This window comes from Sphaeramia orbicularis, chromosome 4 (assembly GCF_902148855.1).
Source record: "Sphaeramia orbicularis chromosome 4, fSphaOr1.1, whole genome shotgun sequence".
NCBI lineage: Eukaryota > Metazoa > Chordata > Actinopteri > Kurtiformes > Apogonidae > Sphaeramia > Sphaeramia orbicularis.
In genome coordinates, this window is record NC_043960.1 from 24,196,320 (window position 1) to 24,218,988 (window position 22,669).

Here is a 22,669-nt window from a genome sequence, read left to right on the forward strand (position 1 = left end):
AAAATAAATGAACTACTGACCAACTGACTGACCAGCCAACCAAACAGCTAACCAACCAACCAACCAGTCAGCCAACCAACCGATATTATTTTATTTCACCCTCAGAAACGATGGAACCTCAGTTGATACCTCAGTGTACATAAATAGACGGGGGTTTCACTCATACATATACATTCTATTCATTCCCACTCTTCATTTTCTCCATCCTCGATCCCTTTCCTCATCTTTCACTCTTCCACCTGAGATGTGATCAGAGGGGTTGACACAGCGGACAACAGAACGACACTTCCTCCCTTCGCAGTTGTCCTTTTAAATAAACATCACTTAAATGTGACGCGCGGCACAGCGCCATCATCTGCACCTTATTTTATTACAGTGTGAAGTGAGATGAGCCCAAGGAGTCACAGTCACTCACCGATAGCAGGGTTTCCTCCAGGGTTCAGAGTAACTCTGAAGGCCTGGTTCCAGATGTTCTGACCGTGCGGGGCATCACAGGGGTCGATGTAGAGCAGGACTCCTCCAAAACCCATCTCTGACAGCAGGGAGAGCTGCAGGCACACAGGAAATACAGAAAAAAGGGTGAAGCGAGGTAAAATACAGAGCTGTACTGTATATTCACACTAGCACAAATACATTTATGGCAACAATTTTTAGGAATAAAAATATTTGAAAACAGAACACAATGAAAATCAATAAAAGATAAAGCATTTAGGTTCACACAGAACACACACACACACACACACACATAGATACACAACAGACACATAAAGGCACAATTACTGGATGTTGTTTTTCTCCCTTTTGTTTTGGTGTTGGACTCAAATTGCAGCTTTAAAAACACATAAGTTAGGAAATCGCTGCCAAAAGTGTATATCGATACTACCCTGTATAGGACGGCAACAAAGCAGAACGAGCACACATGGAATACACACACAAATAAAACAAACATTTATTTAAACAAAAGAATAATGAACTGTTTCAGGGAACAAAGAGTCAAAGTTTCTTTTAAATGTATTTATATAGCCACAAGAGATTTTGTTTTATTGTCTTTCCTCAATATGAAAACTACTATGTATTTGATATATTCACTCCAAAGAATTATTTCCGATCTTATATCAGCTTGTATTATATCATTATATATTCTTAACTGAGATTATTAAAATGAATAGTTACAATATATAGTGAAATCTGAATCGTATTAAATGCCAGTTGGATTGTTTTATCTGATGTGTTCATTCCTAATTGTCTCTTTCAGCTACATCACTTATCGTCCGTTGGATCTCAATGCAGGGATCACATTTGGTGTTGATGCTCCATTTGATTGTTTTCTTCCAAAAATTCACTGATGGTAAAAGTGAAGAGTAAAGTACATTGGGATTTTAAAAACTGTATCATCACGGCATTGTTGGGTTTGATTGCCAGTTGGCGATCTGAAGGGGAACAAGCTGCAAGGTCTGGCCATTAAAGATACAAACATCCCAGTTTTAATCTAGAATTTATTTTTTTTTTTTCATATACTCATGGCCAAATGTTCTGGGAATGACACAAATTTGTTATTTACTTAAAGTTGATTTATTCGTCACTACTTTCCACCACTTCTTTGAAACGTATAATATAATATAATATCATGTTTCTAATTGTTCTTCAGTGTGTGTTCTTCAGGGACATTTTTAAAGAACACTTAGGGAGCAAATTTTGCAAAATCAAAACTTGTGTCATTTCCAAAACTTTCGACCACTTGTATACATCCATGAGTAAAACTTGTCATGCTAAAACTAACTTACTGATCGCACCAACCAAAACCATTATGTTGAATTCCACATCTTTTTTTTTTTTTTTTTTGGATCGTCTTTTTTTAGTTTTAATTTTCAAATGTATAACAAGAAACATACAACTTGAACATGAAACTGTTGTATCCAGTTCCTATCCAACTGCCCCACCCCCAACCACTCTGGAACTTTAAGTTTATATACAGTCAGACATAATATACTTAACGTACAAAAATATATAAACCCCCATTGAATATATATATATATACACACACACATGCATATTTGTAAGTTCACACACACACACACACAAACAAATAAATAAATAAATAAATACATAAATACATACATACATAAATGGAAAGAAAATTGAAAACAAATGAATTTAAAAACAAAAAAAGTAAAAAGGTACACAGATATGTCCACCACATCATTTTATCTGTGTTATGAATTATAACATAAATTGGGGAATTAATCTATAAAAGCTAATTAATGCTAACTGACATAATCAACAGGCTAGCTTACAGAGTGTAAAGTACAAAATTATTGCTAACATTAGCAAATGTTGCTAAGTTACATCAAGAGGCCATACTGGGATGAAGTAGTAAAAACAGTCTCAGTAGATTTTAGATTTTAGTTCAAATCAAGTTTAACTCTTTCATGCACGAATTATGAGAACCTTAATCAAAATTTTTTCCTGAGTGTTTTCATTCCTCTTTAGGCATGAAAAAAACAATGATAGAAAATTTTCTTCTGAAAAATAAATAAAACATAAATAAAAAAAAAAAAAAAAAAAAAGAAAAAAAAAAATTAAGAATACATTAAAAAAAGTAATAATGACAAAAAAATTCTTATGAATCTATTTTTCATGAAGTTGCAAAAATATCCACTCAGCTGGACACCACACGTTTAATTTTTGACGCACAGAAACATGTATTTACTGATAAACTGTGTGAAAACTGTGGGGAAGGCTTGTGATTCTGGGGGTTTATCCTCAGGAGAGATCTACATAATGTTACCAATTCATGTCAGAAAAGACATATAGTGTCTTAAAACATTAATAAAGATATGTGTAAAAAAAAACAAAAACAAAAAAACAATGAAAAGAACAACAAAATCCATGAATATACAAGAGAACAGCTGTAGAATAGCTGTCCACTGTAGTGACCACTATGCACGAAAGGGATAAAGCAGAAGTTCAGGTCCAAAATGCATAAACTCATTAGAAAAAATAATACTTCATATGCAGTTAAAACAACTCTATCCATTAAATCAAGGTATAAATGTAACCCTAAATGCTCTAAATAGGTGGCAGTTGACCTGGTGGATGTTAAAATTTAATACTGTGTCGATCAAAGGTTACATTTTCGCTGTTTTTCTCTGTTATTATTAACACTGTGGGTAAAGATGCAGAGTAGTTGCTGGGAGAGGCAGAGTGCTGCAGCTGCCACTGAGCAAAGCAGTATTTCACTGTTGTCCATTGGAGATGTAGCGTCATTGTTTTTTATGAGGGTAGATGACTGTTTTATTGAATATGTGACACCAGCCACGGTCATTCTCCCCTCATCACAACTCTGTCCTTCACTGCAAAACAGGAACACCAGCGCCAAGCACACACATACTACACACACAGTCACATGCATACAAGCAGTCAATACATTTACATACATACAGTTTACGCTGACATGTACACGTATGGGAAAACCCCAGCACACCTACATTCATGCAGAACATAGGCATATACATCATACAGATATGTATGACATCCAATGTTAAAGTGAATAAAAAAGAAAAAAAAAAAAAAGAAAACAGTTACATGGGCTACCATGTTTTTGTTCCTCTTTTTTTTTGTCAAGTCTGATATGAAATCAAATATAACTGCAGCTGTCAATCACATTTATCCCTCCTACCTACCTGAAAACACCTATGATCAGACAAAATTGTGATATTAAGAACATTTTCTTCCATCTCTAAACACAATCAGGAGGAGAATTCTTGTTTCTTCTCAAACCACTTTCATTAAAATATTCTAAAGAGTGATTGTTGAATTTTTGCCCAGTTACACAAAAAACGGAAGGAAAAAAAAAAGCAGACACTGAACCTTTAAAGGAGCAGTAAGTACTATATCTACTTTAGCATATTAAAAATGACCTAAAAGTACAGTATATTAGAGTGTAGGGACACACACTGAATCCAGTCACACTGAGAGGCTGTGGGATTAATATAAGGCAGTAGTGAGTCACTCTGTCGGTCTCCCATGGTGCTGAAAACTAACACCACAGGGGCAGAAAGTGATGAGATGGGATGAAAACCACCGAGAAACTACTTTTAGAGTCAAAGAAAGTCAGAAAGTGATTAAAAAAACTGAAAATAGAAGCAGTGTTGTCACCGCTGAGCACAGCTATGAATGAAAAGAATGGAGCTGAATGATGAAATACGTGGGTTTTTTCTACATCAGTGAGTTTGACTATGATGTTTATGAAGGCATAAAGTTTGTTTGTTGAACCACGGTTCAGACTAAACTGTTCTGAGGTGATTTGAACAAATCAAACCAGATTTTTAGTCCAGCAATTGACAACACAAACTGCACAGAAAACAGAAGTGATTTGTGGCTTTACTGTGACTGTTTTCTGTCTAAAAATAGAGGAAAGCTCTGAGTTTTTGTTGACAGTAGAAAATTTGAGAATTAAAAAAAAAGATAGATAGATAGATAGATAGATAGATAGATAAGATAGATAAGATAGATAAGATAGATAAGATAGATAGATAGATAGACAGATAGATAGATAGATAGATAGATAGATAGATAGATACATACATACATACATACATACATACATACATACATACATACATTATAGCATTTATGTGTGTGTCTGTGCGTATATGTATGCATGTATGTATATATGAATGTATGTACTGTGTGTGTGCGCGCATGTGTATGTATGCATGTACTGTATGTATGTATGTATGCATGAATAAATACATGTACATGTATATATGCATGAATATGTGGGGAAAAGAGTGGGAATAAATAAGTATTTATTTATTCCCACTCCTCTTTTAGTATTTTTAAGTATTTTAAAAACCAAGGTCTTCGTTCTGAAAAGAGGGAAGGTGACGGATAAATTCCACTTTTCTCTTGGAGGAATCCAAACCCCAATAGTAGCAGAAAAACCAGAAAAGAGCCTTGGGAAAACGTTCCACTGCACCCTGAAAGACACTGCTTCAATCAGAGCGGTAAACCAAGAACTGGAAGGATGGTTGGCAGCTACTGACAGATCAGGACTACCACAAAAATTCAAAGCCTGGATATACCAGCATGGCATCCTCCCTAGGATACTGTGGCCTTTGCTGATATATGAATTTCCACTCTCCTCTGTGGAAGGGTTTGAGAGAGTAAGCAGCCACCTCTGAAGGTGGTTGGGATTTCCCAAAAGCATGACGAGCATCGACCTATATGGCAATGCGAACAAGCTGACGCTTCCTTTCAGCAGCCTCAGTGAAGAGTTCAAGGTTTGATGAAAAAGGGAGGTGCTCCAGTACAAGTAATCCAGTGACCCGAAAGTTTCTCAAGCCATCAAGGTGAGGACTGGGAGAAAATGGAGGACACAAGGACCAAGCGGACCATGCAGAGTCAAGGCTTCATCACAGAGCACTGGTAGGATCTGCGGCAGTTGGCCGGGCAGGGTTGGGTAGCATTCCAACTACCAGCTACATCAGTCTTAAAGGCAAGGAGAGGTGGGACCTGGTCCAAAAGGAGGTGAGACCTGGTATCAAGGAGGAGTGGGCAAGTCAGATGGTGGGACTGCAGCCGCAGGGGGCACGGACTAGATGGGAACAAGCTATGGATAGGAAGATCTCATGGTCTGAGTTGTAGAAGGCTGAACCTTACCACATCGAGTTACTCATTCAGTCCGTGTATGACATCCTGTCCAGCCATCTAATCTGTTCTGCTGGGGCAAAACTGAAAGACCAGCATGCCCCTTGTGCCAAGGAAGAGGAACTCCTGAGGACATACTCAGCAGTTGTCCCAAGGCACTTGGCAAAGGTCGATACCGGTGGTGCCACGAACAGGTGCTGAAGATGGTTGTGAGTCCATCTGCAGCGCTATCAACCAAAGCAAACACCTCCAACCATCAACACGCCAGATAACATTAATTTGAGCGGGAGAACACCTCAATCCCCAACCCGCTTCCCAATAGTCATCACAGAGATGAGCCTCAGACCAGACATTGTGGTTTTCTCCGAGAAATCAAAGCAGGTGGTCATGCTTGAGCTCACGGTGCCCTGGGAGGAGAGGATGGAGGAGGCCAGCGAAAGGAAGGAGGGGAAATATGCAGAGCTGACAGAGGGTTGTCACAGATGGAAGTGGCATACTCGGTGTTTGCCCGTCGAAGTGGGGAGTAGGGACTTTGCAGAAAGATCGCTTCGTAAGGCCTACAGCCTCCTGGGCATCACTGGAGTGTAGAAAAGGAAAGCCATCAGTAGAGCCTCAGAAGCCGCAGAGAAGACCTCAAGATGGCTGGGGATTAGGAGGGACAAGGAGTGGGCTAATGCCACTTGGACACAGGCCGGGAATTGATCACTCCTAGTTGGGTTGCCTGAGTGAAGAGGTATGAAGTTGAAAGACCCAAAAGCCCCAAAATCCCGAGTACTTCACTGAAGACGTGTATCGAAAGATGTGTGTAATGACCACAGAGTGTATTTATTGTTTTCTGTTTCTTACATTTGTATTTTCTTTATTTATTGATTGATTGATTCATTGAGTTCTTGGGTTCTCCTTCTTCATGCATTTCATTTCATTTCATTTATTTGTTTATTTCGAGCATTTACAGAATATATACAAATTCAAAATTCCATAATCATTCATTTACACTCGAAAAGGAGTGGGAAGAAGAAAACGTATTTACTCCCATCCCCATTCTCATCATCAAATAACTGAATATAATAATGTTATAAATACTCAAGCCAGAACATTAAACAAAATAGGCCTACACCAAATTAGAATAAACTCATTCGACAGTATTTACACAATAGAACCAAAATGTGTGTGAAAAATAGAAACAAAGGGTTAGGTTCTCCTTCTTCCTCCATGTTTGAAATAAATGACTAACAAATAAACAAATGCATGCATGTTCCGAAATCATGGCTGAATCCCAATTCACCCCTTAGCCCCTTCCCCTTACCCCTACCCCTCCGTTTTGCGGTTAAACATGAAGGGGTAGTGTTGTCCCGATTCTCAATTAGACAAAGGGGAAGGGCTGTTTTGGCCTCGAAACGGAGATATTTCAGGACCACACTACGAACAAAGGGGTAGGAGAAATTTCCCATAATTCTGTTCCAATCGTTGGTAAGATGGAGGAAAACACAGCCAAAAAGTGCAGCAGTGTGATGAAAGAAAAACACAAATGTACGTATTTTCTTCGTAAGCAACTTTATCATTTCGACTGTTTAATGCCGTTTCAGTGTCTTATAGATCGCATTTCTGTGGTTTATAGTTGATAGCTGCAAAAAAACGACCAAAGCCCATGCAACAGAGATAACAGCTATTGATGGCATGGGGAATACTTTCTGAAAAAAAGTTGTCGCATCTGTTAATAGCGGTATCTATGACTGCTGATGACGTAATAGGTCATGAAGGGTTGTCCCATTTCAAAGGGGAATGTTTCAACCCCTAAGGGGGAGGGCTAAAGGGCGAATTAGGATTGGGGCCATAAGTATCATAACTCATGTTCATAAATCACGAGTCAAGGCAGACATAACGACAGGATTAATTCAATGTATTTCCGATGTACTCAATATGATAATGAATAATAAGTGAGCGATATAACTGAGTTGTGATTCAAACATATGCTGCTGTTGATGGAAATTAACCCTTTCATGCATGAATTATGGGAACCTTACTCAGGATATTTTTTTTTCCCCAGAGTGTTTTTATTCCTCTTTAGTTTGGAAAATTTTCTTATTAACCTATTTTTCATGGAGTTGCAAAAAATGTCCCCTCAGCTGGACCCCATGTGTTTCATATTTGAAGCAAAGAAAAATGTATTTACTGATATACTGTGTGAAAACTATGAATAAAAACATTTCTAATGCTGCTAATCTGTTGTTTTCTCACATTGTAACATACTATAATACTAGTTATTACTCACTTCATGGAGATAATATGCAAAAAAACAAAAAAAACAAAAAAAAAATTTTGTTTAATGACAGTCTAATAACAATAACAAACAATTGATTTACACTCAAACATATTACTGCAGATCAGATTTATCAAGAACAGCAAAGTTACAGTAATGGTATGAATGTCAGTGTATGAGATGATGCATAAGCGTCCACTGTGTTGGCGGATATGGAACCAAAACAACAAAATCCATTAATATATCCTCCTGAGACCCAGTAAGTAAACATTTTTGCCATTTTACATTAAATAATTGCCTTAATTGGAAACAGCATGATGCAACAGTTTTTTCAGATACATTTTTTGTGTATATATATATAATGTCCTTTTCAGTGGACATTTATTTATTTTTTTAAGTGAAGATGTGAAACTCTTGTCCACTACAGAAAACACAGATGCATTGCTGGGTCTCAGGAGGATATAAGACACAGGTGTCAAACATGCAGCCCGGGGGCCAAATCCAGACCGCCAAAGGATCCAATCTGGCCCGTGGGAAGAATTTGTGACATGCAAAAATTACACTGAACATATTAACAATCAAGAATGTTAAAATCAGTTTAATTCAGATTCCACATACAGACCAATTAGATATCAAGTGGGTCAGAACCAGTAAATTACTATCATATTAAACCTATAAATAATGAAAACAGCCAATTTTATCTTTGTTTTAGTGTAAAAAAGTAAAATTACATGAAAATGTTTATATTAAAAACTGTTATTTTACAAAAACTGTGAAAAACCTGAAATGTCTTAAGATAAGTAAATGCAATTTTACCAATATTCAGCCTGTTATTAAATGTTTCGTGTATTTGTAATTGTACTGTAAGTTGTAATGTTCATGTGTACATGATAAACTGAGGCATAATATTGTTAAAATTTGACTTATTTTTCTTAAGATGTTTCCAGTTGTTTGTGTTCTTCAGATTTTTGTAGATGTGAAAAATGTTGAATTAAGCAAAAAAAATGTTGAATTAAGCAAAAAAAACTTGAATTAAGCCAAAAAAATGTTGAATTAAGAAAAAAAAATGTTGAATTAAGCAAAAAAAAATATTGAGTTAAGCAAAAAAAATCTTGAATTAAGTAAAAAATATCTTGAATTAAGCAAAAAAAAAAAGTTGAATTAAGCAAAAAAAAATGTTGAATTAAGCAAAAAAAAAATGTTGAAGTAAAAAAAAAAAATATTGTGAATTAATAAAAAAAAAAAATCTTGAATTTAGAAAAATAAAAAATCTAGAATTAAGCAAAAAAAATCTTGAATTAAGCAAAATTAAAAATCTTGAATTAAGCAAAATAAAAAAATCTTGAATAAAGCAAAATAAAAAATCGTGAATTAAGCAAAATAAAAAATCTTGAATTAAGCAAAATAAAAAAAAAATCTTGAATAAAGCAAAATAAAAAATCTTGAATAAAGCAAAATTAAAAAATCTTGAATTAAGCAAATAAATCTTGAACAAAAAAAAACAACAACCTTGAATTAAGCAAAAAAAATAAAAAAAAAAATCTTGAAATTAATTTTTTTTTTAAATCTTGATTTACCAAAATAAAAAATCTTGAACTAGGCAAAAAAATGATTCAGATTTTTGTGCATGTTAACATTATCATAACTTAACCGTCCTGTTTTTTCCACTGTTATTATTTTACTGGTTTGGCCCACTTGCGATCATACTGGGCTAAATGTGGCTCCTGAACTAAAATGAGTTTGACACCCGTGATATAAGAGAACATCTTTGAGTAGCTGTCCACTGTAGTGACCACTATGCATGAAAGGGTTAATGAAATAAACTCAGATTATGAAAATGTGTGCGCTTTGTGTGTGCATTGCTAAAAATATGAACGTGTGTGTGTGTGACATGCAGCCCGCAGTCACCGTCACACACTCGTTAGTAAACTTACGAGCCTCATCAATCATTCTTCCCCTCTTATATGTAAAGGGCCGATCATTTCTCTTAGCTACCGACACATGCAGACACTACGAGGCACACATGATCAAATTTGTCAGAAAACTGTGGGCGAGGAGGAAAAATGGGTCAGCAGCCTGTTGCTGGAAGGTTCCCCTGTGACAGGAGCTGCGTTCTGATTTAATGGATTTTTAAAAGTCTAACAGTGTTCATGTAAATGCAGCATGGTGACCCCTCTTTAAACATTTCCCTTCCTTTTTTTAGTAACCTCTATTTGCTCCTGTTATGGCTCATTAGCCTGTCATCTATCACTAACCTCACCTTCAGGAGTAGAGTAATAGCACAAAGGAAACAGCTGTTATAAGAAATCACTTAATCATTTACTTGTGCTAATTCAGGCCAGGCATTTATCAAACTGCTATATGTGAAAATCTGAAGTGAAATGAAGAATTCAAGCGCGGATTTGACCAAATAATCCTCGGTCTTATTTCATTAACAGAGCATGTTTCCACATCTGCAGACAGACGAGCACCACCACTTATGGAGGTTTTCCATGTCAACAGATTCATGATAACGGCTGAACAAACTCAGATAACAAAATTACCATTAAATCTACTTTTTTTTTCATTTCAAACACAATAAAAACAGCCTGTTAGGTTTTCATTTTTGTTAGTTTTCGCTACATTTACAAGTGAATATTGAATATAGAGTCAGTTTATTAAAAAAAAAAAAAAAAAAAAATCCAGCAAATATGTAAAAAATATTGATATTGTCTGTGTTATTTATGTGGAGTTTTTGCAGCTTTTGCTTATTTAGAATTATTTCCCTATGTTTGATTACACTGGTCAACAACAAATTTACAGGGTGGGGAAGCAAAATTTACAATACTTTGAGGCAGGGATTGAAAGACAGTGTATGACCAATTACACTGAACAACTAGAAGCACTCGGAGAGCGCAGACCTCCGCCAAGGCTGATCAGTGGGCCCCCCCCCCACGCCAAGGAGGTTATGTTTTTGCCAGGGTTTGTTTGTTAGTTTGTTTGTCTGTCCATTAGTGTGGGCCCCCCAAACCCCCGATCACCACCAAAATTTAATCATTTCTTCCTTATCCCATTTCCAACAAACCCTGAAAATTTCATCCAAATCTGTCCATAACTTTTTGAGTTATGTTGCACACTAACGGACAGACAAACAAACAAACAAACAAACTAGAAGCACTCGGACAGCGCAGACCTCCGCGCAGACCCCCCCCCCCCCCCCCCGTAGGCCCCCCCACGCCACGGAGGTTATGTTTTTGCCAGGGTTTCTTTGTTTGTTTGTCTGTCAAGATCAAAGATCAAAGATCAAATTTTTCAAAATCAAATTAGCAAAAAAAAAAACCTGACCTGATTGAGAAAAACAGATGTCATATTTGGATTTAGCGGTGCAAAATGGTCCTAATTCAGTTGAAAAAACCTAGACAACTTGCAAAAAATATTTTTTTGTAACCCAGTATTATCTCACTTGATAGTGCGGTAATGCATTTATTTCAGGTTTCCTGTGATGCTTCTCTGTAATCAATGCAGAACTTATGACTTTAAGTGTGTTGTACCATAAAGTGATTTCCTGCCATTTTCACTTCAGTTTATTCTTGTTAATTATAGAAAATCTAGGACTTTACTCCTGAAACTGAAAAACTCAAATTAGCTTTAAAACCAAATCAAAACTCAACTCACGCCAAACAAAAACTATTTATCCGGTCGTAAACCTACTAATGAATTGAAATCAAAGTCAAAATTCAAAGAAAGAAGAATAATAATAATAATAACAATAATAATAATAATAATAATAATAATACAAAATGAAATAAATAATATAAAGTAAAGAAAGAAATAGAGAGAAAAATCTAAACAAACACAAAGACCTATAATAACTGTGACTCCTAAATGTATGTTTTCAGACATTTTATTTTTCAGAATAAAATGTAATCAGTAGGAAAGACTGCAACGAAAATGAAGGAAAAACTCAAATAAACTAAAGTAAAACTACTTATGTACTAAACTAACTGAAACTAAACAAAGAACCAACCAGAAAGAAAGAAAGAAAGAAAGAAAATGTCCAAGCTATAATAACTGGCTGGTAAATATACATTTTTTCCACATATTTATTCCAATAAAAGGAATGATTCAACAGATGAAAGTAAATTCCTTGTCTGGTCGTCTACTATGAATTATCACATGATCAATTAACACTGACATTCCTCTTTTGTTTTAACATGTTTTATTCGCAAAACAAAAACTATTTATGCGGTCGTAAACCTACTAATGAATTGAAATCCAAGTCAAAGAAAGAAGTCGTAGAAAGAATAAACATAAAAAACATAAAACATAACATACAAACATAAAAAAGAATGAACATAAAAATAATAGAAAATGAAAGAAATATAAAGAAAGTAAAGAAAGAAATAATGAGAGAAAAATCCAAACAAACACAAAGACCTACAATAACTGTGACTCCTAAACGTATGTTTTCAGACATTTTATTTTTAAGAATAAAATTTAATCAGTAGGAAAGACTGCTACAAAAATGAAGGAAAAACTCAAATAAACTAAAGTAAAACTACTTATGTACTAAACTAACTGAAACTAAACAAAGAACCAACCAAACAGAAAGAAAGAAAGAAAGAAAGAAAGAAAGAAAGAAAGAAAGAAAGAAAGAAAGAAAGAAAGAAAGAAAGAAAGAAAGAAAAAATGTCCAAGCTATAATAACTGGCTGGTAAATATACATTTTTTCACATATTTATTCCAATAAAAGGAATGATTCAACAGATGAAAGTAAATTCCTTGTCTGGTCGTCTACTATGAATTATCACATGATCAATTAACACTGACATTCCTCTTTTGTTTTAACATGTTTTATTCTCCTGGTTTACCACAAATGTTGATTTTTCTATCCACAGATGCCTACTTTTAATATCTTCAGTTTCACCACCTTTTTCATGACATGAACTCAAATCCTAACCCAAAATTTAGTGAAGCATAGATTGTGTAACAGCAGAGGTCTGAAGCCACAGTGATAAGAAGATATTATCGCATTTATTGATCAGTGTATTTGTAGTAAATATTTGAAGTGCATATAAATAGTATAGTTTATACTAAAAATGGTTGATTATGTAAATCTGATTGTGTGTGAGGTGACCAAAAACGTGTGTGTGAATGGTTTGTATGGATGCTTTGTGCATAAAGAAAATAAAAGTGTTAATAAAGCAAAGGAAGCGGATTTATTTTAACCCTTTCATGCACAAATTAGGAAAAAAAGTATCTAGATTTTTTTAGACTGATTTTATTTCTCCAAATTAGGCTAAAGTTGAAATGCATCTAGATTTTTTCATTTATTTATTTATTTTAAATATGGTTTTATTAAGAACATATTTAACTCCCTAAGACCCAGGAAAGGACAAGTTTTGGCTTTTTTTTTTTTTTTTTACCCTTTCACGCATGAATTATGAGAACATTAGTCAATATTTTTTTCTTGAGTGTTTTGTTTTTTCCTCTTTAGGCTTGAAAAAAACAAAGCAATTGAATTTTTTTTTTTTTTTTTTTTATGAACCTATTTTTCATGCAGTTACAAAAACATCCACTCAGCTGGACACCATGCATTCAATTTTTGAAGCAAAGACACATATATTTAAAACTCATCATCAGAAAGTGATATACTGTGTGAAAACTATGAAATAAAAACATTTTTAATGCCGCTAATTGCTAAATTGCTAATGTTTTCTCACCTTTTATCATTCTCTAATATTAGTTATTACTCATTTCATGGAGATAATATCCTCCTGAGACCCAGGAAATTGACAGTTTTAGCTTTTTTACATTTAAAAAAATGTCTTGATTGGAAACTGCATAATGCAACAGTTATTTCAGATACATTTTAAAAATTATTTCTATTTATTGATTGATTTTTTTAATGGAATGTCCTTTGCAATGCACAGCATTTTTAAAGTAAAACTGTCAAACTTTTGTCCCCTACAGAGGACAAAATGCATTTGCTGGGTTTCGGGTGGATATGCAAAAAAAAAAAAAAAAAAAAAAAAAAAAATTGTTCCAGAAAACTGTTAATTACAGTCTAATAACAAATACCAATTGATTTACACTAAAACATGTTAGTGCAGATCAGGTTTATCAAAAACAGCAAAGTTACAGTAATTGTATGAATGTCAGTGTATTATTATGGGATGGTGCTTAAGTGTCCACTGTGTTGGTTGATATGGAACTAAAACAACAAAACCCATGAATACATAAGAGAACAGCTGTAGAATAACTGTCCACTGGAGTGACCCGTATGCATGAAAGGGTTAAATATTAGTTTGTAAAAAAGGGTGGGAGTCAATAAGTTATACTTCCTCCCACTCCTTTTTGAGTGCAGAAAATATTTGTTTGATTTGTTGTATGGTTCTTTTTTATCTGATGGGTCCATGTACTCGAAATAAAACTACACTAATTAACTAACAGTGCCTATTTTAGACCTCATTTAAAGAAAAACATCTTACATTTTCTATCTATAACAAATGTCAAAAAGAAAAGTTAAAATATGTAAGTTCAAACATGATTCAGATGCTTGAATAAATATGGTTTTAGAACTGTTTTTGATATGTGGTGGTATGGACAGCATTAAAACTGAACCAATAAGAAGAGAAATGACTGCAGCTTACTTTACCCTTTATCGGGCAAGTGACTATTTTTGGTCATTTCTGCATATGTTACAAGGCTGTGAGCAGCTGTTATAGTGAGGCCAGTGAGGCAACAATCTCGGGTCCAATGTGGTCTACAGGGTCTGTAAGGTCCACCTCTGCATGAACAGTGAGTGTACCTGCTTTGTTAGGTACCATGATGTAATGGTACTAATGTAAGGAATGATGTTCAAAGGGAGAATGTGGATGTGGACAGGGGTCTGGAGCAGCACTTATGATGGTCTAATGGTAGAAAATACATGTTCCTTTCACTTTACATGTCTTTCTTGTATTTTTGTTTAATATACAGGGTGGGGAAGCAAAATTTACAATGAACATTTAGTTGTTTTTTCTCAGCAGGCACTACGTCAATTGTTTTGAAACCAAACATATATTGATGTCATAATCATACCTAACACTATTATCCATACCTTTTCAGAAACTGTTGCCCATATGAGTAATCAGGAAAGCAAACGTCAAAGAGTGTGTGATTTGCTGAATGCACTCGTCACACCAAAGGAGATTTCAAAAATAGTTGGAGTGTCCATAAAGACTGTTTATAATGGAAAGAAGAGAATGACTATGAGCAAAACTATTACGAGAAAGTCTGGAAGATGCTATTAAAGAAGAATGGGAGAAGTTGTCACCCGAATATTTGAGGAACACTTTTGCGCAAGTTTCAGGAAGCGTGTGAAGGCAGTTATTGAGAAAGAAGGAGGACACATAGAATAAAAACATTTTCTATTATGTCAATTTTCTTGTGGCAAATAAATTCTCATGACTTTCAATAAACTAATTGGTCATACACTGTCTTTCAATCCCTGCCTCAAAATATTGTAAATTTTGCTTCCCCACCCTATATATACTTCTTGGATTTTTTTTTGTTTTTTGACACTTATGGGCAAGTACCCAAATATGATAACTTCATTTACCTTGATTTTCTACATGACATGAAAAGTTTCACAAAAGTATTAGAATCTTGTTATGTCCTCCAATTACACATTAAGTTTGAAATGGATGAACGGGTGTGAATTAACCCATAAAGACCCAAACATCCATCGGTGACCAAAATCATTCACTGATTTTTTTTTTTTTTTTTTTTAATACCTGTTAATCCACGACTTCTATCAATACATGTAAATAATTGGTGTAAAATGCAGTTTATCATCTTTTCACAGTCATCAGATATGACCCATTTGGAGGTTCAGAAGCTCTGTAGTTACCATGGAAACACCATCATCTTCTACAACATTGACTCACCAGTAAAAACCCATGGAGTTTAATAAATGACAGTGGATGGGGATGCTTATTTTATGCTCAGTTAATCATATATTTTGCACAACAATGTGTCTTTTTCTTAAATTTTCTCTGTTTTGGATAGAATGACCCTCAACTTTAACCCTTTCATGGATACTGGTCACTACAATGGACAGCTATTCAAAGCTCTTCTCGTATATTTATGGATTTTATTGTTTTAGTTCCATATCAGCCAACACAGTGGACACTTACATGATCCCATCCACTGTAATTCATACCATTACTGTAACTTTGCTGTTCTAGTTTAACCAGATCTGCAGTAACATGTTTGAGTACTGAAGGGGTGGGAATTATATTATACTTCCTCCCACTCCTTTTAGAATGTGCAAATGAAGTCATGTATATGTATAAGTTTTGTTTTTGTGTTTTCCTCTATGACCTCTTACTACCTGTTTTATTTCTAAAGACTAAGTAAGATTACTTTGTTTTGTTGCATATTCGAAATAAACTAAAAACAATTGTTTGTTATTGTTACTAAACTGCAATTAACTTTTTTTTTTTTTTTTTTTTTAAACAAAAAAGTTGGGATTTTTTTGCATTTTATTTCCATGAAGTGAGTAATGACTAGTGTTTGAGTTTGTTAAAATGTGAGAAAAAAGCAGATTAGCAGCATTAAAAATGTTTTTATTTCATAGTTTTCACATGATATATCAGTAAATCCATGTTTTTTTTGCTTCAAAAATGAAACGCATGGTGTCAAGCGGACATTTTTGGAACTCCATTAAAAAAATAGGTTCATAAGAAAATTTTCAGTCGCATTGTTTGTTTCATGCCTAAAGAGGACAAAAAACACTCAGGAAATAAATATTGATTAAAATTCTCATAATTCATGCATGACAGGGTTAATCTAAGCTTTAATAAACATCTATATCAGGGCTGTCAAACTCATTTTAGTTCAGGGGCCACATTCAGCTAAATTTGATCTGAAATGGGCCGGACCAGTAAAATAATAACATAATAATATATAAATAATGTCAACTCCAAACTTTTCTCTATTTTTTAGAGAAAAAAAAGTCAGTTTACATTATGAACATCTACATCCACAAACTACCCTTTCAAAAGATGTGAATAAAATGAAGAAACTGAAAAAATAAGTGTAATTTTAACAATATTCTGCCTCAGTTTATCATTTACACATGTACATTATAACTTACAGATCACAGTGGATCTACAAACACACAAAACATTGAGTAACAGGCAGAATATGGTTAAAATTGTACTTGCTTCTTTTAAGACATTTCAGGTTATTCACATTTTTTGCAAAATTATACTTTGCTTTAGTGTAAATACATGAAAATATTTATATTTACAAAGAGAAACATTTGGAGTTGTCATTATTTATATGTTATTATGATAGTATTTTACTGAATCCTGCCCACTTGAGATTAAATTGGTCTGAATGTGGAACCTGAACTAAAATGATTGTTAATATCTTAGTGTAATTTTTGCATTTCACAAATTCATCCCAAGGGCCAGACTGGACCCTCTGGCAAGCCAGATTTGGCCCCCGGACGACATGTTTGACACCTGTGATCTATATAATTAGTACATTAAATATGGGAAAATACCTCATTTTTACTTCAAAAGGCAAAATACATCTTTTTTTTCTTAATTTATTTTTGATTACGTGTTATTATTAATTTTATTTATCAGATGTGCTTTGTATTTACAGTATGTGGGTACCACCTGGAGGAGGGAGGGGGGTGAGATTGGGGGATAACAACCTGTGTAATCAATGCATTAATTTGTATTGTAAAATATGCTTATAAAATGATAAATAAAGATAAAAAAAAAGCAAAATACAAAGTATAATATTAGAGTAAATGGTGATAAATCACTTAAGGAAGGCTAAAAATAGAGAAAAACGGTCTCTATGGGTTCAAATGGTACAACTAAACCCTTTTTGTCCAGTGTTTTTTACATCATAACACGTGCTATTTCACTGACAGTATTTTATTTTATTTTTTTGTACTTTTTAAAACAACATACAGTAGCGTTCAGTGCTACTTACACATGACAGGTATAAATAAAAGCTAAATGTAATTCCACTGTGTAGACGAATACAGATCCTTCAGGGGTTTTTCTTATCACATACATTCCAGGTATCGCGTTTAACCATTAAATGTGTGATGGTTTGAGCAGAGCAGAGCGGTGGAGCTTCGCTGAGCTTGGAGAAGGGCTTACCTTATACAGTAAAGGTGCTTTCCCCAGCTTGAGCACAGCGATCTGGTTGGTGATGTTCAGGCTTTCTTTGGCTCTCCTCAGCTCGTCCACGCCGCCGTACTGAACGTCCACCACCTCCCCCTAATGACCATACACAGCATTAGAGCTTATGAAACACCCTGTAATCCAAGGCTTTTACAAACTGGGTCTGCATTGTGCACCAGGATGTGTGTGTTTTCTGAAAGTCTTTTTTTTTTTTTTGCTTCCATGAATTTTCATTTCTATATTATCCTTGTGAGACCCAGGAAAATAAAAGATTTGTGTTTTTGTTTTTTTTTTACATTAACTAATAGTCTTGATTAAAAATAGCACATTACAAGAGTTTTTTTCAGATTTTTTTTTTTTTTTTTATGGAATGCCCTTGACAGCTTTTTTTTTTTTTTTTTTTTTTTCCATTTTTCTTTTAAATAAAACTGTGAAATTTCTGTCCCCTACAGAGGATAAAGATACATTGCTGGGTCTCAAGAGGTTATGTTACGCAAAGAAGTCAATGAATAGCAATTAGGAAGCTTGTACCATTTCCATATTTGAAATAAATCAATAAAAATAAATAAATAAAAAAAGTGGTGTTAAATAATAATAATTTTTTTTTTATTATTCATACTCATATACAGACAAATATATGCTTGTATTTCGTTTGCATCGGAAATTCATACCAACACAAATTTAATTATGTTTTTTTTTTTTCTTAAATAAATACTGGGGTTTTAAGATATGTCATATGCAGTACAAATATTAAGACACACCAAATCGAACACTGTAAAAAATATCTCCATAACACAGAAAAAACACACTATGTTAGGTTGACTTTTCTTCCCCATATATCATCAAACATTCTGCAGGTGTTAAAGTAAGTTATTCAGATTCTTGCACCACAGCTGATCCTTTACACGTAGTCTGTTTGAATAAAAATATGACGTTATTATCAACAAACAACTAAGGATGAAGGAAATGTCTGACAATAAACAGACAAACAATACCAAGGATATTCTACATAACAGGTGTTTACAATTCACTCTCTTTGTTTCGTGTTTTTCTTGCTTTTTTTTTTCTTTTCTTGCTCAAGGTAATTTTATTAAAAGACAAAAAATATCTGCCTATACATACAAAAATATTAAAACAACCAACAAAGACAGAAAAAAGGTCTAAAAATGACAGAAACAGAAAATACATATAATAATAATGTTGATAGTTATGAAAAAACAGGTACTACTTCAAGTTGATTTTATCTGCATTTACTCCAATTTACTTAGGCTGCAAAGGAATGTAAAACATTACAGATCATAGATTTTATTTATTTATTTATTTTTAGCTGGATGTAGACGACCTTCACCAATTTTCTATTCATGTACTAATAATAATGTTTCTGTTGGGTTCCTTCGACTAAAGTTCTCATAAGGAATTAGATGTTTTCTGTCTTTTTTGTCTAATTTGTTTCTAAATTTAAAGAAGCTTAGAAGTAAAAAGGCATGCCTCTAAACTATGATTATGTCTGGTAAAGAAAACTCCAAAAATAGCAATGTATTAAAACATGTATTTACAATAATTAGAGCTTGGAAAGAAAATAACATAACTCATTTTTTTCCAACATAATCACAATTACGTTCCAGTTTCGTTTATTTCTGTATTTTTTTTTTTTAATAGTTGCTAAAACAATAATTGCTTTGATGTTTTGTTGTATTTCTGCATATCTTGATGCTAAAATAAGCTTTTTCTCATTATAATTCTCTAAATAATCTCACTCTTGCATGTGTGAACATAAAGAATTAAAAAAAAATCTTCATTCTTAAACATTTTTTTGAGCTAAAAAGCCTTGAAACTAAAAGGAAACAATTAGATTTTTACTGTATTATTTATCAGAATAAACCGACATTAACAGTTGCACATTATACATTTACAACATGTATCACTCATTTCTATTGAACATTAGTAAATATCATTAATGATGCAGATATATGTGACGATACTGACATGACAACGGAAAACTAAAGTAGAGTATGAATGGATTTTTTTAGGGTCGTACTTCGTGTAATCAATAGTTCCATCTGATTGGCTGTGGGTGTGTTGCATTTGTGTCTGTTTGGGATGGATGAACGTGTGTGTGTGTGTGTGTGTGTGTGTGTGTGTGTGAGACCGTGTTATCGTCTCCAAATTAAAGTGACCTAGAAGTAGTTGAGGAAAGTCAAAGCATTACTTTTCGGGGTCTCTCTCTCTCTCTCTCTCTCTCTCTCTCTCCCTCTCTCCCCATCTCCGCCCCCCCCCCCCCCCCTCTCTCTCTCTCTCTCTCTACATCACCTGGGCCTGATTCATTTTTCATGTGGCCTGGGGGGCGAGTGTAACGCGATGCTGCAGCCGACAGAAAACGGGAGAGAGACGGTGAGAGAGAAAAGAGAGAGAGAGAGAGAGAGAGAGAAAGAGAGAGAGAGCACATCTTTTTGCATCAGGAGAACCCAGGAGAGGAAGGGGAAAGAGATTTATCACTCCTGCCCGCATTTGCATCATAAAAGTCCTCCATTTAAACTGCAGACCATGGAACGGTACAAGACGCCGCAAACTGAAATACAGAAGAATCTCTACGCTCTCGGATGCTTCTGCTTGAACTATATCCATCACTCTATCCTCCTCCCCTCTTTCCTCTCTTTCTTTCTTCCCCTTTCGTCTTACTGAGGTAACGAAATTAACAGCGTAAGCAGCTTCTGTCTGAGTGAAACCATGAGCGTCATTCTCTTATGGGTCAAAACATCATATTCGAAATCTCTCTGACGGGACATTTTAGAGACAATTTGACAGATTAGTGTTGCTAAATGAGCCACATTTTTTACTTTTAACCCTCCGGTATCCCGTCCAGTAAGACCCTTACTAAGCACCAAGTGTGCCATTTTGGCAAACTTGTGGAATAATGTCAAAAAAAAATTTCATACAGTTTGTTTTTAATTCTTTTACACTTTTTTTCTATTTCATCAACTTGAGCCGTAAATAAAAATACCAAATACTCAATAATTGTCACATTTTTTAACCCTTTAAATGCCATGTGTGTAATGTAAACAAACCATTTTTTTGGATGCAAAAACACACAAAAATTTTTTTTTTCAATATTTGACAGAAAAAGTGGATCACATATTATTTGATTTTTTCATCTTGGCATATGTCAGTGATTAACTCCAACAGTAGTTAATTTGCATAATTATTTTTGGCGCTAGTTCAAATGTTCAAAAATACTAGCATCTATCACCAAGTGTGAAAAAAAGGCACACCTATAAATCAAACTATTAAATATTATATATTGATTTATTTTTCTGCTCTAATTTGATTTTATTTTTGTAAATCAAGGTCAGCCCTAATCATACATATCAAATAATCATTCATTTTAGATTTTTTTTTAACCCTTTAAACGATCTCTTTTCATCATGATGTCACTACATTTTGTGATGCAAAAAAGCCGAAATATGTTTGTTTTTGTTTTTTTCAAAATACTACATTAAAAACTGGATTACATATTATTTGATTTTTGCAGCCTGGCACATGTCAATGATTAACAGCAACATTAACAAAGTTAATAAATTAATTTAGACCCTCACCTCTCAAATGAAACCCAGATAACAGAAAAAGCCTGATTTATGCCTTAATGGCTTACGGATCAAAAACAGTGGTTATAATGGAAGAAATAGTGCATTTTAGGCACACTTGGGAGACAGATGCTAGTCTGGTAATTATCTTTTGTTTACAATGTGCAAATTTTAGTTGGTGGGCAGAATTTTAAAGATCATGCACAAATGAACAACTTTTGAATTCTAACTTTATTTAAATTGTGAAAAATAATATGAAGTTTTTTAATGCAAAGTGTGCCTAAAAAGCGCACCCGGATACCGGAGGGTTAAATACATTTTTGTTTTAGTTGGACCATAAGGGATTATCCAAAACAAGAAGCTACTTTATATTGAAATAAATTTTGGAATGGCAATCAATTGAAGTTCGCTCTGTGATGGGACATTACTGTGTTTTGACCCTTAGTAAGATCCAGCCAGTCCTTCATAGATACAGATACAGATTTCTTTATTGTCATTTGACAGCACAGTGTACATACAGCACAGAGTACATCAAACGAGATTTCAATTGGGCGTTATATTTCTGACCATATCTTCGTCATTTTTTGTCATTTTCAAAACGGAAAAAACTGGCCGAATCTGCGTATTCTAATCCACAGACTGCATTAGCATTACAGGTAAAGGTGACAATAACCTCCACCTGAACCGGATGTGGAAACCAGGAGGACCAGGAGTGGGGTAAATGGGGGAAGGGTTAGAAAACCGGAGAAAGATCTGCTTTTATGTCAAATATTTGAGTATAGTTTAAATTTATTACAATTTTGATTTCATATACCTAATATTTGGAACCAATATTCACTTTTAAAGTCTTTGAAAATATTTGTTAAAAATCTTTAGTTATACAATAAATTATATACATTTTTCAAATCGGATTTTATATTTTTTTTGTGTGTTTTTTGTCCTTTTATGTTGACATAGTAGATTAACCCTTTCATGCACTAATTATGTGAAATTTAGTCAAC

General features: G+C 34.1%; 1 protein-coding gene across 1 annotated transcript in view; it reads right to left on the reverse strand.

Moving 5' to 3' along the window:
* naaladl2 (N-acetylated alpha-linked acidic dipeptidase like 2) overlaps positions 1-22,669 on the reverse strand; it is an 801,028-nt gene that overhangs the window by 554,472 nt on the left and 223,887 nt on the right. The window contains exons 5-6 of the mRNA XM_030132744.1: positions 18,064-18,183; positions 416-548 (exon numbers count right to left, since the gene is read on the reverse strand). Of these exons, the coding sequence (XP_029988604.1) occupies positions 416-548; positions 18,064-18,183 (253 nt within the window). The remainder of the gene's footprint in view (positions 1-415; positions 549-18,063; positions 18,184-22,669) is intronic.